Source organism: Lissotriton helveticus, chromosome 2_2 (assembly GCF_964261635.1).
Source record: "Lissotriton helveticus chromosome 2_2, aLisHel1.1, whole genome shotgun sequence".
Classification (NCBI taxonomy): Eukaryota; Metazoa; Chordata; class Amphibia; order Caudata; family Salamandridae; genus Lissotriton; species Lissotriton helveticus.
The window spans coordinates 194,364,316-194,379,112 of NC_136060.1; the positions used below are offsets into that span (position 1 = coordinate 194,364,316).

General features: G+C 46.3%; 1 protein-coding gene across 1 annotated transcript in view; it reads right to left on the reverse strand.

The window, feature by feature from the left end:
- Positions 1–13,554, reverse strand: part of PGM2 (phosphoglucomutase 2) — a 368,921-nt gene extending 355,367 nt beyond the window's left edge. Inside the window, exon 1 of the mRNA XM_078678353.1 lies at positions 13,392–13,554. Within this exon, the coding sequence (XP_078534479.1) occupies positions 13,392–13,463 (72 nt within the window). The 5' untranslated portion in view covers positions 13,464–13,554. The remainder of the gene's footprint in view (positions 1–13,391) is intronic.
- Positions 13,555–14,797: the final 1,243 nt, after the last annotated feature.

Consider the following 14,797-nt stretch of genomic DNA (forward strand, 5'->3'; position numbering starts at 1 on the left):
TTGAAGCAGTAGTTAATGAGACTGCCTCTGCCCTAGGTAATTTGACTGAAGAGCAATCTGCTATGAGATTTGTCGTTTTACAGAATCGTCTCGTCCTTGACGTCATATTGGCCGATAGGGGCGGGGCCTGTAGAGTCATCGGATCTAGTTGCTGCATTTTCATTCCTAATAACGCGCCGTCTGTTTATTCAGCTATAACTAGACTCCATAAAATTGCCCATCTGTTACACCAAGATCCAGGCACCTGGACATGGTCCGGTTGGTTCTGGAATATAATTTCCGCCTGGGGATGGAAAGTATTGTCCTTTCTAGGTATTGCAGTAGCGATCATATTCAGTTGCTGCCTCTGTATACAATGTGGCCCTGCGATTTGCGGAATTTGTGCTACATCATGTGTTCCTAGTCCCAAGCCCCGTTCTAAATCCCGTTCCAAGAAAATTCGAGACGAGCAAATGATACTGTATGAAATGATAGATGGTATCATGAATATTGATGTTTCCTGATGGAAACGTAGTGACAAGGAGGGAATGTGGAAAAGTAAATTTTGCCATGTTCTGTGTCCCTACGCGTCCTCCATCATATGTTATGTGTGCATGATTAATATGCATATGTATTCCCCATGTTCGATTAATGACGCAATTACCGTTGTGTCCATCTCTAGTATGTCTATTTCTAGTTCTCGTGAATACTACGAATATCAGGCCTATGTAAAGTTACGTTGCCACGTTTCTCAGTGTGCACGTTATTCCATTGTAAAGTCCCCGTTTCTAGGCCTCAAAAGGGCCCGGACACCAGATTCAGCTCCTGTCTCCTGAAGCCCTCGCTGAGGAGCGATACAGCCCCCACCTGTATCCCTGACCCTTCACTTACTTCCTGCCTCACAGTGCCCGGTTCAGCCTGGCTCTACCTCTGAGTCTGCCAAGAGTATGTTATGATTCTAGTTATCAGTTCAGCCCTCCTTCTCTGCATTCCTAAAGCTACTGAACCGCATCAATAGTTTCCGTCATTGTCTAGCCTTTACGTCTCCATGTAAGAGAAATACTGTATTTAATGGTCATTTAATATTCTTCATCACGCACTACATGTAGAATAATGCATGCTCCAGTCTTAGAGTCTGTTAGCCTTTACCCCGATAACTTTTGGATTCTATCAACATGTTCTCTAAACATCAGATACTAGATACTGTTTAGGTACATGTCGCCCTGACTCTCCAGACTTCAGTCTCTGCTCCTAACACAGAGATCGTAGCCCCCAGCTTCTCCTAGTAGTACGTCATTGCCAGTTTGCGCGCACCATCAGGTTAGAGGTCCCGGCTCCTTAGGTAGCCCCCTCCATGTTTCCGCCCCATTCATGACATATTCTGTTACGTTTGCATCACATACCTATGTATACGCCCTGTTACACCCACTTTCACCCTTATCTTTCGCGACTGCTACGCGTCACACCCTTTGCTCCACCCACTGCTCCGCCTGTCATATGTACTGTAATGCAACTGTTTTACTATATATACTTGTGTATTGTTATTAAAAGCTAGCGCGCTCATCCCAGATCCAGCCCCGGCAGCTGCCGGGCCCTGCCATCCTATTCCTATGCAGGTTGTCCTGTTCCTGTCCTTTATGCTGTAATAAACCTGCAAACTCCTACTACCTCGAATCTTGACTCTTATTTATTGAGCTATCTGTTATTGCTATGCCTAGTCAAACCTAGATCCGGTATTATTTATTTATATACCACAGTGCACTGAGCCATTACAAGCCAGATGGCAGCTGTGCACGTCGCGCGCGCTTGTGCGCGTGACAGCACTTTTAAAAGCCAGCTACTAAATGTCTTGCCAGAGCAGCACATGCGCTGGTTCTAGCGAGACCTAAATAGAGTAATTTTTAACAAGACAAAAATCCAATCGGTAGAACCGGAGATATGCAATTTTAAAGATTTCAGTAAAAATAGCGCCAAAATGCACAAAGCGCCAACCATATCTGGTTACGCCGGACAAGGACAAAGTAATACATTCAGGCGACTGGGATGGAGTGCGGGCCGGCTACAGGGACACAGTTAGGCCAGCTGAACAAAAGTACCTTAAGCTCTGGTTGTGTGGTCCTGCGCCGAGAAGGAGTCGTGCAACTGAAAAGATGCATCAGTTGTGAAGAGCTGTGATGCGAGGTGCTATGTTGTTATTGAGGATCCGGTGATGAGGACCTGCGATTAGGAGTCCGGTGTTGGTGATGTGTCGCACAGTTGAGGCAAAGCGTCGGTTCTGAGGTGCTGAGAGGCAGCGAAGTGTGAACCTGCATCGTTGTTGAGGCTGCTGTTGACAAGAGATTTGTGATCCGAAGGCCGGGTCTGGAATTCTTCGCACAGGCAGTGGTTCCAACTTGGGTTGTGAGGTCGATGCGGAGACCCTCACAGTAGGGGCAATGCGTTGGTTCTGCCCCAGTGGGTTACGCACAGCAGAAGAGATGTGTTAGTTCTGCTGTGCCCACAGATGGGCTGGCAGGGCACCTTCAGGCCCAATTCCAGGGGTCCAGGACTGTAGTGACAGTGTAGGACTCACAGATGACAGAGTACAAGTGCTGGGGTCAAGGTTGTTGGAGCCTTCTGTCCCAGAGGCTCTAGTCGGGGAGGCCAGACAACTACCCCTTGGAGACACGTTGGAGGTCTAGTCTTTCTCAAACAAGCAAGAGGGCAGCAGCTCATCACAGCAGAGCAGCAGTTCCTTCAGAGCAGCAGTCCTTTCGGCAGCACAGCAAGCAGTCCTTCTTACTGGCAGAGTATCCACAGGTCCAGAAATGTACTAAAGAGTTGGTGTCTGAGGTCCCATATTTATACCGAGTTCTGCCTTTGAAGTGAGAGAACCTTCTAGAGTTTTTCTTTGAAGTTCCCAGGTATTCTGCCACTGCTTTTCATGTGGATGGATGAGTGCAAAATGAGTAAAACACATTTTCTATGTAGGATGTTAACATTTGATATGATATTGCTTTTCTTCTGTAACCTGTTCTCCGTTTTTGATGTCCACGCTCACCAAATTTATTGTGTAAAGTAACAATTGAATTCATTTACTCTTCTCCGCTCATGCTATTTCAAAGGAGATATATTGGTTTTGTTTTATCTCAATTCTTTTTTGAATGTTCACAAAAAAAAGGAAATAGCATATAACGAACCGCATATAGATACCATGACTTATACACAAAGTGTACATATTATGCAAAGGAACAGAAAAAAATATCGATCAATGGTAAGACATGGGTAGGTAACGAGGATGAAAATAAAAAACATAGAAAAATGAAAATAATAATTAGAAACCATATCTACATATAAAGACTGTAAAACAATATTAATCTTTCAATCAAGCCACAGAGCTTTCTATGAGATAAACGCATGCAGCTAAAGCCAGCCAATAAATAAGTACTGGAAAAGCTAATAGGCCAGGCTTGTGCTTTCAGTCGTGACTACTCGTTAAAGAAAACCCTGCTGCACAGAAAAAACAAATAATTGCTTTCTGCATACATCAATGTGATAAATAATTTAATATGTGAGGATTAAGTGTGCTTTAGAGATGTGAAACGGGCCATTGTGCCCTACAAACCAAGCACTCAATATAGGCTTTGGAATGACACCCTACACCCTACAAGGTGACAGAGAGATACATTTCTGGGTGGAGTCAATACTCCATGTATATTTTAAAGAATTGATAAATCCTGCACATGGGTGTACTGGCACGCCAGACGTGTAAAACAGTAACATTTAAAAGAAGAGCTGGATCAACTTGGAAGATTATTATTCACAAATAACTGATTCTACTTCCCGACTAAAGGAATATTAATTAGCTGCTCAATTACATCAACCACAAAATTCACTGGGGAAATGCACCTCCTCCTCATCTGATTGGTCTTTTCCTGGGAGAGAGCGTTCCTGGACAAAGTACAGCACGACCTTCATGACCTCGTGTCATTTAAAACAACAACAAAATCTTGAAAGAGGGAACATTTCAGATGTGTCCATTCAATTGTATGTACCTGCTCGTTTGAAAATGACAGATGAAACAACTAAGCTTAAAACACTGGGGCCACTTGTACCCAAGTTCACCAAACAAAGAATGACAATTGCACTGTGTGGTAGAATCCAGAAATGGTAAAAAGTGATCTAAGTTCTGCACGGATCAGGCTTTATTTAGAAAACTTCTAACAATAAACAAGGCGTGCGAGCAAGCCTGTCAGCAATCTGTCTAAACAGGCTAAGCCAGAGGTCACTCATTCAGGAAGGCCAGTCTCCTTTTTTGGATGCATTTGAAGATCACTGTTTGTAGTGACACCTGCCAATATATAAACAAGCATTTTCAATGCAATAGGTCTCGCATTTGCGAGCGTTTAAGCTATTGGCATTGTAAATGAAAATACCTTTTATTTATGCGTTTTTAAAAGCAACACATATATAAAAGAAATTGCTATTTTTAATGCCAAGAGCTCAAACTCTCGCAAATGCGAGAGCACTTTAACGGTGGCTGCGCCCCTTTTTTTAGACGGTGCTCACATATTCAGGTTACAGTGAGCAGCGTCTAAACAAAGTGGTGCAGCCAACATTAAAGTGAAAGTGTGTAGGGTGCTTCAACTAAAAAGTGAAGAAAAAAATGCAAGTTCGAAAGCTACTGTAGCGCGCCACTAAAGTTAAAGTGGCCCGTGTTGGTAATTAAGCATGGCAGCTAAAATGAAAGCAGGCCGTGCAGTATATTAACCCCTTCGACGCTCATGACGAGCTGGCCTCGTCATGAGGTAGCCTCCTCGCACGCTCATGACGAGCCCAGCTCGTCATGTAAAGTGCGATATGAAAAATCTCAGCACAGGAGCGGAAATCATGCCGCACGCATGCGGTTAAATAATAAATAAGCGCAGGTGCTAAAGTAAGAGTGGATAGCTCCATATATTAGATAATTAAATAAGCGGGCCGCTATAGTTAAGGCGGACCACACTGTAATTTGAATAAATTCATTACTATTAAAATAAAAGCGGCGGGTGCTACAATGTCGTGGATGGAATAGGGGAAGAGCATTTAAGAAAATAGTGCTCGCCAACTTATACAGCAGACCATGTAACAACACCAGTAAAAGGTCCAGTCGTTGAGGGAGGTAACAAATGCAGACGAGGCCTAATAATGACTCGGAAGTCAGCGTTTACGAAGGACAAGGACACAAGCCAATAAAAAATGTGGGTGAAGAGTGGGCGGGGCTTCAAAGCCATACTCCACTACTGAATGCCTTGCCCAGGCTTGACCTAATAAATTTTAAGGGAGGGCTTGCTTCAACACATGGTGTGACCTGGCAGTCTCCAGTTCAAGTTGTTGCACGGCAAGCTCAGCGTTCATTCTACTGAGGTCTACTGGGTACTATTAATTAGACACCTGCATAATGAAGCACTATATAAAATCAAGTTATCACTGTCATCCTCTATCGCAAAATCACACAACTGTGCTCATGTATAAAGACAGTGATACCTCATAGCAACCTTTCTAAATGATCACAACACAGCGTGGGAGAAATAATGAATAGAAAAGATTTTTTCGGGGCTTTACTACAGCCCTATAGAACCCCGTAGCAGGCTGTACCAGCTATTAAAGGCCTGCTCCAGCATTAAAGGTTCGAGCCAAAGGTGAGGGCCTTTAACAAGGGAGCGGGACTTTAATAGCCGGTATAGCCCAGCTACGAAGGGCTATTAGGCTATTAGTAAATTCTGCCACTAGAGGGTAGAATGTTCTAACAAATAAATCAAAGGCATATCAGAGCCCGATGGGGTTTAAATCCCCTCAGGCTCCAAGAGGCCTTTGTGAAAACAACATTGGAATGTTGCTTTGCAGGCCTTTACCGGCCCTTAGAAGCACGGAGCACTCCATTGTCTTCAATGGAGTGCCCCACATTCCAATGTTCTAATATACCATAAAGTGCAACACTGAAGTTATCTGAATGCAGGGGAGAAGTTAAAATAGTGCAGAATGTGAAGTGGCACCAGGGTCCATGGCAGCTCGGGGCCAACAGCACTCTAATTATGGCAGTTTTCAACATCAAAATAAGGGATTGGTGGATCAATTTTTAATGTTTGCATTGGAGTCCATGGTATCTTTGCTCCGCCATTGATTGGATACACCGATATATGGCGCCACAATTTATGCCTTCCTTGATATAAAAAGAAGATTGTTGCGCCTGTATTTGCAGATTTTTTAGTACGTATAGTCACAATGCAATACACAAAACAGTAAAATTCTAAATATTGGAAGCTACAGGGCCACTAGTGTACATAGTTCTTCTGCCTTTCCGAACTCATGAGGGAGTCTTTGAGTTGCACACAAGACAAAAAGAAATACATTAAGACTCACAAAAAGGCGGAATCGGACAACTGCAAGTGTTCCATCAAATTACAGACTAACATTACAAATCTAGTGATGTCACTGGGAGGAGTAGATGGGCGTGCCCTAGTGGTGCCAGTAGAGCACCTGTAAATGTATTACCGCACACCCCCACCCCTATGTGCACCATCACTGGCGATAGCTGCAGCCAGAAAAAACAAAACACTTCCCACTAAGGCTGGAAACAGAGACATTGTTCCACTTTCACTTTATACTTACTAGAGGTGGAAGAGCTATGAAATTACAGGAAGAGTGGAGCCATGGCCAAGGGTCTGTCTTGGCTTTTAGCGCCCGTGCACGAGCCAAGCTCTGTAACTTTTTGTCATGTAATGATATAACAACCATCATTTAAATGTATGATAGAGGCTGTCTCTTCAAAAAAAATTGGGGGTGTATTTCTTTAACTCGTGGGATGTTTTCACCTTAGAATATAATACTGTCACTATATAGAGAGGAATTGACAATTTTTAAATGTGAACTCAGAAACATTCATGGCGGACCCTGTCCAGAGGACAATGCCATTGCAGAAATTAAAGAAGTATATTGTAATGTGTATCTATATATGACCCAGTGTCTGATTAGAGCAACATTATAGTCTAGTAAATGAAATATGACGCCTCGTCAGGGGTAGTAAGCGCTATATGAATGCAATTACAATACAAGAAAGGGTTTTGCACAGGGAACATCCTGTACTCACCTATTTTAAGGAGCTCTATTAAGTGATAAAAAAGAAGCTCAGAGAAATAAATAGCCACCTTGGGTCGCACAACAATCAGGAAAGCAGGGACTGATCCCACCCAGATTTTCTAGTTTTGCATTGTGTATTTCTGCAAATAGAGCTCTACTGTTCTCCTGTTTTACATCAAGGATTAATGTGATATTTTTTTACTCTTGTTGCTTGAGGTTAGAGTTTGGGTGCAAGCAGAAGCCAAATGAAAGCTCAGCTCATTTTGGGCTCAGAGGTCCAAGAGGACCTTGAGCTGAGCTACAGCCAGGCATCTGGCTCGAGCCTGGCTTGGGCTCAGAGTAGCTGGCCCACATTTATTACTTACTCTTGCACTCCCTACGAGTGTTTGCTTTCTCCAGGAATGTGCATTTCTGTCGTTTTTTCTTGCAACATTTTACTCATATAAAGTGTGTAGTGTGAAAAGAATTGCTCCTACGTAGCTGTACGAGTTCAGGTTGTAGGTGGTCCGCGATTGAGGGCTGTAGACTTCTGGCTGAACATAGTGACATTTCTCAAAATGCCTGTCAATGGGCCATAAAGGGGTGTGGAATACATGGAATACATAAATACATCCGCCTGGGACGACTCCTGGTGGCCCACAGCACTGGGCACTGGCCGACACCCACGAACCACGCACGCAACCTGGGATTCATCCTAGACTCCTCCCTCACGATGACCAAGCAAGTCAACGCCATCTCATCCTCATGCTTCAACACCCTGCGTATGCTCCGAAAGATCTTCCGGTGGATCCCCACTGAAACCAGAAAGACGGTCCCCCAGGCCCTCGTCACCAGCCGACTGGACTACGGGAACGCCCTCTACGCAGGAACGACAGCCAAACTTCAGAAAAGGCTCCAATGCATACATAACGCATCCGCACGACTCGTCCTCAACATCCCTCGCCACAGCCACATATCTGCCCACCTGGGAGAACTGCACTGGCTTCCCGTCAGCAAAAGGATCACCTTCAGGCTCCTCACTCACACACACAAAGCGCTCCACAACACGGGCCCCGAATACCTCAACAGCCACCTCACATTCCGCACTCCAACCCGCCTGCTTCACTCCGCCAGCCTCGCCAGTATACCACGGATTTGCAGAACCACCGCCGGAGGAAGACCATTCTCTTACCTGGCTGCCAAGACGTGGAACTCCCTACCCACCCACATACGGCTGACCCGGGACCATCTCACCTTCAGGAAACACCTCAAGACCTGGCTTTTCGAGCAGTAGCAGCACCCCCCTCTCCCCTCAGCGCCTTGAGACCCTCACGGGTGACTAGCGCGCTCTATAAATGTATTGATTGATTGATGTTCATCCAATCCTAGGCCTCTCCGCAGAGCAATGTTCAGGTGTGCCAATTGTAATTATATGCTGACGTGTATGAAGGAGGTACACAGCTGTAAAAATATTGACAGGGTGAAAGTTAAAGAAAATGCAGGGCGTACAGTTGAGTAGTTGCAGTGTGTGTGTTGGGGGTTTAGTGGGGACTGGTGAAATGAAGGAGGTGTAAGGCATCACATGCAGGAGAGAGTGAAAAGATGGTGCTGAAGAGGAAAGAGATGAGATGCGAGATGTGCAGATGGACTGTTTCAGAAAGATATGAAGAGAAAAGGAGCATAAATATCTAACAAAGAGCTTGCAGAAGAGAGTAGTGCGAAGGGAACAGGAGTGACTGAGAGACTGCAAAGACCTTGCTCCTTCCACAGAGCACAGTAACGCTATGTTCACTCAATGTTGGAAAATTACACCCTTTTCTCCACATCTCCTTTATCTGCATGTCTTACACCTCATCTATTTCTTCTTCAGCAACCTCTTTTCACTCCTTTCTGCAGCCACTTTCTTGCGTCTCAATCACTTTACAAACATAAAACGCATCCACTCACCTGAAATAACGGCAATTTCTTTTATTTTAACCTTGTCAGTATGTTGGCCACTGTATACCTTATTAAGACACATTTGCACCCAGTCACAATTGCAACTGGAATTTGTGACCACTGCTCTCTGCGCTCTGCAAAAAGGCCAAGGAGTGGATGTCCATCTATTTTGAACACCTTTTTGACCCACTGACAGGGTCGTCCGCCAGAACTCCAAACCTCTCAATCGTGACCATTATAAGCATCTAGAGGCGACTCAGTCCAAAGCATGCACTATATAAGAGTAATGTGCTACTCTGAAGAAAAAAATACAGAAAGACATCTGGGATACAGCTAACACTTTTAGCAAATTCAAAATTATGTAAAGCATGTGAAATATAAACAGGAACGACAGCGATGACCTGTATTACCTGAACCTTTTTTTATATTCATGATTAAGAAATCAGAGTTTTAACAGAAAAGTTACAGACGATGATATTACGGCCCGACAGGTAACCGTTTCCGTGTCCGTTTTTAGGTCGAGCTGACGTTAGCATTCATGCGAAGCATGAATGCTGTCAGCTCGACAACTAATGTGATCCGTTTTTAGGAGAGTGGACACCAAAGTGTTACGAGCGTTTTCAGTGCCGGATTTCACCTCGGGAGCGCGCAGCATTGTCTGCAGTGGCAGTGTCAGTTTCGCTTTTTTATTACTTTCGTTTTTCCCGAGGCTGGCTGAGGCTGGCTTTGAATGAACAGGCTTGCCCCCGCGCATGCGCAGAGTAACTCACAGCCCTTGCTTTTACAGACGCAGGCAGGCAGCCCCCACCCCTCTGCATGCACGCACGCACGCACACACAGGCGAGCGCATGCACACGCAGGCACACACATACAGGCACACAGACACTCGCTCACACACACACACCCCCCTCCTCCACAGTCACACGCACGCACACATACATACAAAGCCCGCCCGCCCGCACATGCTTTCCCCGCGGCCCCCGCCTCCCCCTTCCCCGCGCCCCCCGCCTCCCCCTTCCCCGCTCAGCAACGCACTCACCGGCTTCCTTCGTGCGGTGGCTCTCCTCAGCTGCAGGGCCCGGCAGCAGGACTCTTCTTACCTCCTTCTGCACCGGGGCGCAGGGTAGGCTCCTGCCTGCTCCGGTGCTCCAAACACGGCGGCTCCGTCCAATCGCGGCTCTTCCGTGGGAGGCGGGGTAGGCTCCCGCCCTCCTACTTCCTGTTTCCTGTTGTCGCGCCGGCCTGCCTGACTTCCTGGTCGCAGGCCGGCAGAGTGACGGCAGTGATTTGCGGTATGTATTTAGTTAGTTATTTATGCATTTTTATATAGCGCGGACTTTACCCGAAGGCGGTATTTATTTATTTATTTTTTTGGGACGCTGCGTGCTGTCCCGCACCACCTCCTGCTGCATTTCCTGCTAGTTGGCGCCCGTTGCCATTGACAATTCTTTTTTATTAATTGATGTCTTGGTCTAGCTTCGCAAACTTTGCAAGGTTCTGCTATTAATTATGAAAAATCAACCCATTGACTTTGAATAGAGGGTGTGTCTTTAAACGGACTTCTTATGACATCTGAGATCAACTTAACTCTCTCTACCCTCTTTAAACTCGTGGAGAGGCTTGCTTGGCTCCGTGTGTGTATCGACAAAACTAGTATTACTAGTGAGTGACCTTTCTTAACATGAGTCTTTTATAATGTCACATGCTTTCCGTTTGAAGCAGCAATTGCTTGTGGTGGTGGGTGTGAGTTAGAAGCACTCCTTAAAAAGGTTACTTAGTGCCGTGTGTTCTTACTGGAGGCCCTGTTTATTATCTTATGGGGCAAATTTCGAGTAACATAGCGTGGTGAATATATCGTCATCACATCCATGAGGTACAACGGTACTAATTTATTTGCAGTCATTCTTTTTTTGCTAACAGTTATGATAAAATAGATGTAAATATCACACTTTTAGGTAACGTTTTATCAACGTCCAGGAGTAATCTGTAAAAGTACGAATGCCCTGTAATTTCTTTGTAAAATTCCAAGGTACTTGCCTGTACCATGAGGAAAACTCAGAGGCACCTGTTGGAATGCAAGCTTTCGGTATTATTCAGTGGCATGTTGGTAAGTGTACCATGGTGTGCCAGAAAAAACCCACACAGCTTAATTCCCTCACAAATAATGCACTGCATCGATGGTGTAGTGGTATTGGAACTTGCATCGTGCTCATGTATGCAAGTAGTACCATTCAGAGCCGTGTTTACCACCAGATATTTGTAGAATTGTATTTTCATAGTGTAATACCGTTTTTATTAGGTGTTACTGAGCAACTCTGCTATTACCATCGAATATGAGAATGCGATAGACCTGCAATTCTGCTGAGTCAAGGCAACATTTGACAAATGAATTAGGTGGCTGCCGTGCTGCAGTTTTCTGGCACTGGTATGTCGCAGATGAATGCTACTTTAGCAGCCTTTATTAGGTCGAGCCTAGACATGCAAGCAAGCGAAGCTTGCTTGTGTCTGGCTCGAAACCTATTGTCACCCGTAACGTCAACGCCAATTGTCAACGTCAGACCTGCACAAACATCAGACATCCACAAGCGTCAGACATCCACAAGCGTCAGACATCCACAAGCGTCAGACATCCACAAGCGTCAGACATCCACAAACATCAGACATCAGACCTGCACAAGCGTCAGACATCCACAAACATCAGACATCAGACATCCACAAGCGTCAGACATCCACAAGCGTCAGACATCCACAAGCGTCAGACATCCACAAACATCAGACATCCACAAACATCAGACATCCACAAACATCAGACATGCACAAGCGTCAGACATCCACAAGCGTCAGACATCCACAAGCGTCAGACATCCACAAACATCAGACATCCACAAGCGTCAGACATCCACAAGCGTCAGACATCCACAAGCGTCAGACATCCACAAGCGTCAGACATCCACAAGCGTCAGACATCCACAAGCGTCAGACATCCACAAGCGTCAGACATCCACAAGCGTCAGACATCCACAAGCATCAGACATCAGACATGCACAAGCATCAGACATGCACAAAGCATCAGACATGCACAAAGCATCAGACATCCACAAACGTCAGACATCCACAAGCGTCAGACATCCACAAGCGTCAGACATCCACAAGCGTCAGACATCCACAAGCGTCAGACATCCACAAGCGTCAGACATCCACAAGCGTCAGACATCCACAAGCGTCAGACATCCACAAACATCAGACATCAGACATGCACAAGCATCAGACATGCACAAAGCATCAGACATGCACAAAGCATCAGACATCCACAAACGTCAGACATCCGCAAACGTCAGACATCCACAAACGTCAGACATCCACAAGCGTCAGACATCCACAAGCGTCAGACATCCACAAGCGTCAGACATCCACAAGCGTCAGACATCCACAAGCGTCAGACATCCACAAGCGTCAGACATCCACAAGCGTCAGACATCAGACATGCACAAGCGTCAGACATGCACAAGCGTCAGACATGCACAAGCGTCAGACATGCACAAGCGTCAGACATCAGCCATTGTTATTTGTAATATCAATACATCTAAGTCACGTAAATGCAACACATATTGCATTACAAATGCTATCGGTGTCACATTTGCAAAAGTTAAAACTATTGGCATTGTAAATGACAAAGCTATTAATTTCGCTATTTTCAAAACCAACACATAAATGGGTCATTTACAATACCAATAGCTCAAACTTTCCTAATGCGAGACCTATTGCATTGCAAATGCTTGTTAATTACTGCCAGGTCTGAGACCAGGAGGGACCCGGTCCACTTAAAGCCGTGTATCATAATCGCCCGGTGTGCGTTGCCTCGACAGTTTTATCCGGTCCCCCCTGCCGAACCACCACAAGCATCATTTGTAACGGGGTCACTATACAAGCCTAGACGTCGACGCGACCACTTAGTCCCAGTCCTACAATAGGGCATTACAGCAGTAAGCTGTTCTCTCGGTCTTACATTGCGTTCAGCCCATGACCCCGGAGTTCAGGGTCGAGGTGAGATACTCTGCTACTACCAGCACAGGGGACACACCCCACTCTCCGCGCCTTTGAACGTCAGGCAGCCGGTGACAGCAGCAGCTGTTCCGTGCACAGCTCTGCCGGCCTGCCTGCAGCTCCACGCCGCTGCGTGTGCTACCTGCACGCCGGCTCCGGTGCCAGGCTTGCCAAGGGGCCAGGACAGGTCGCAGGAGGCAGGGGGAGGCACGCTCGGGCAGGAGGAACGGGTCACTGCCACAGCAACGCGTGATGCCTCCAGTCCCGAGCCTGGGTCTGGCACCGCCTCGGGAGGAGGAGACGGAGACAGCCACGTTCACCACCCCAGGCCCCTCTCCGCAGCAGGATCTTACCTTGTCCCATTTCAGCCAGTCCTGGGCGGCCTGATCCAACGCAGCATCCCCGGTGCTCTTTCCCTTCTCCATGCTGCTGCTCTTACCAGCCCTTCCACCCACGGACCGCTGGCAGTCGGAGGAAGAAGAAGGCTGCTGTTCCGGGGGAGGGACAGTGACATCCAAGCCGCTGGGAGGGGTTATGCACAGCCCTGCCCAGCTCCGCCGCGCGAGCAGAGAGCGCGAGCATCCCACGGAGGAAGGAGGCTACTCGGGCGAGGCTGCGAGCAGGGAGCGCGCAGGAGAACATCCGAGGGGGCACAACTACTGTCTTAATAAAGTCAAACACAAAGGCACACAATGGGCTGTAAGGGGCAACAGCTGAGAGCAGGGAGCTTGCAGTGTGAGTAGAGTCGAGAACTGCAATTAGAGAACACATTGCCACAGCAAAGTTGACATACGAAGTGGCACACCCACTATACAGAGAGGAGCGCCCAACTACGAGCCAAAGCTAGCATACTGGGGCTTTAAGGGGGGATGAAAGACGTGTGTGTGTGTGTTGGGGGGAGGGGAGGGGGGCTCTAAAGGAGCGCGGCCTATGTAATGAAGTGCATGGCTTAAATACATATTCGACATTTCTGTGATTCCCATAGTGTGCCCACCGACCAGCGTTTTACACAACAACACTTATTCAGCGACTTATTAACACAGGCTTTATCAATGGTTGTTAGCTGTATAAGAAAAGTGAGTAACAACAATAACTTTGTTGGAAATAGTATTGAAAATATCTAAATTCTGAGATTGGGAATTAAACATTATGAGGTCTGTGGCAGGGGTGTTGGTCTTTAAAGTGTCTCAACCACTCCCATTACCCTGACTCTGTGTGAGACTTGTATACTTTCTTTCAACATCTCCAGCTGCTATCTTACCCCTCATCTCTTTCCTATTCAGCACACTCTTTCCAACCTCTCCAAAATGCACTCCCTTACATCTCCTTCATTCCACCACCCTCCAAACACACAGCACACTCACTCACCCAGTGCTCAACTTGTAAAAGAAAGGGTGCCTTCGCCCAGGTTGCTGCTCAGAAGCCCGCAGCCACTGCAGTCAAAAGTCAGTGCGCCAAATATCAAGGCTGCATAGTCCTAATTGTATATCAAGCCTTTTTAATACACTACCAGGCACTCCGTGTCAATTTATATAACTCTTGCTGTTCCAGTGCTTAATTTGAGCCAGTGATTTCCAGTGCTTCTATCCACTGGGACACAAAACCTGACGAGAGCCTGCATAGGTATATTTGTATACATAAGCATTGCGCCCATTAATAGCCAGACTTCTGCAACCTCGTCAACCTACAGCAAGGGAGGAATAGATATACTGTTCACAAATACACTATTAATAAATGTGCTAAACATCAGAATAGAATT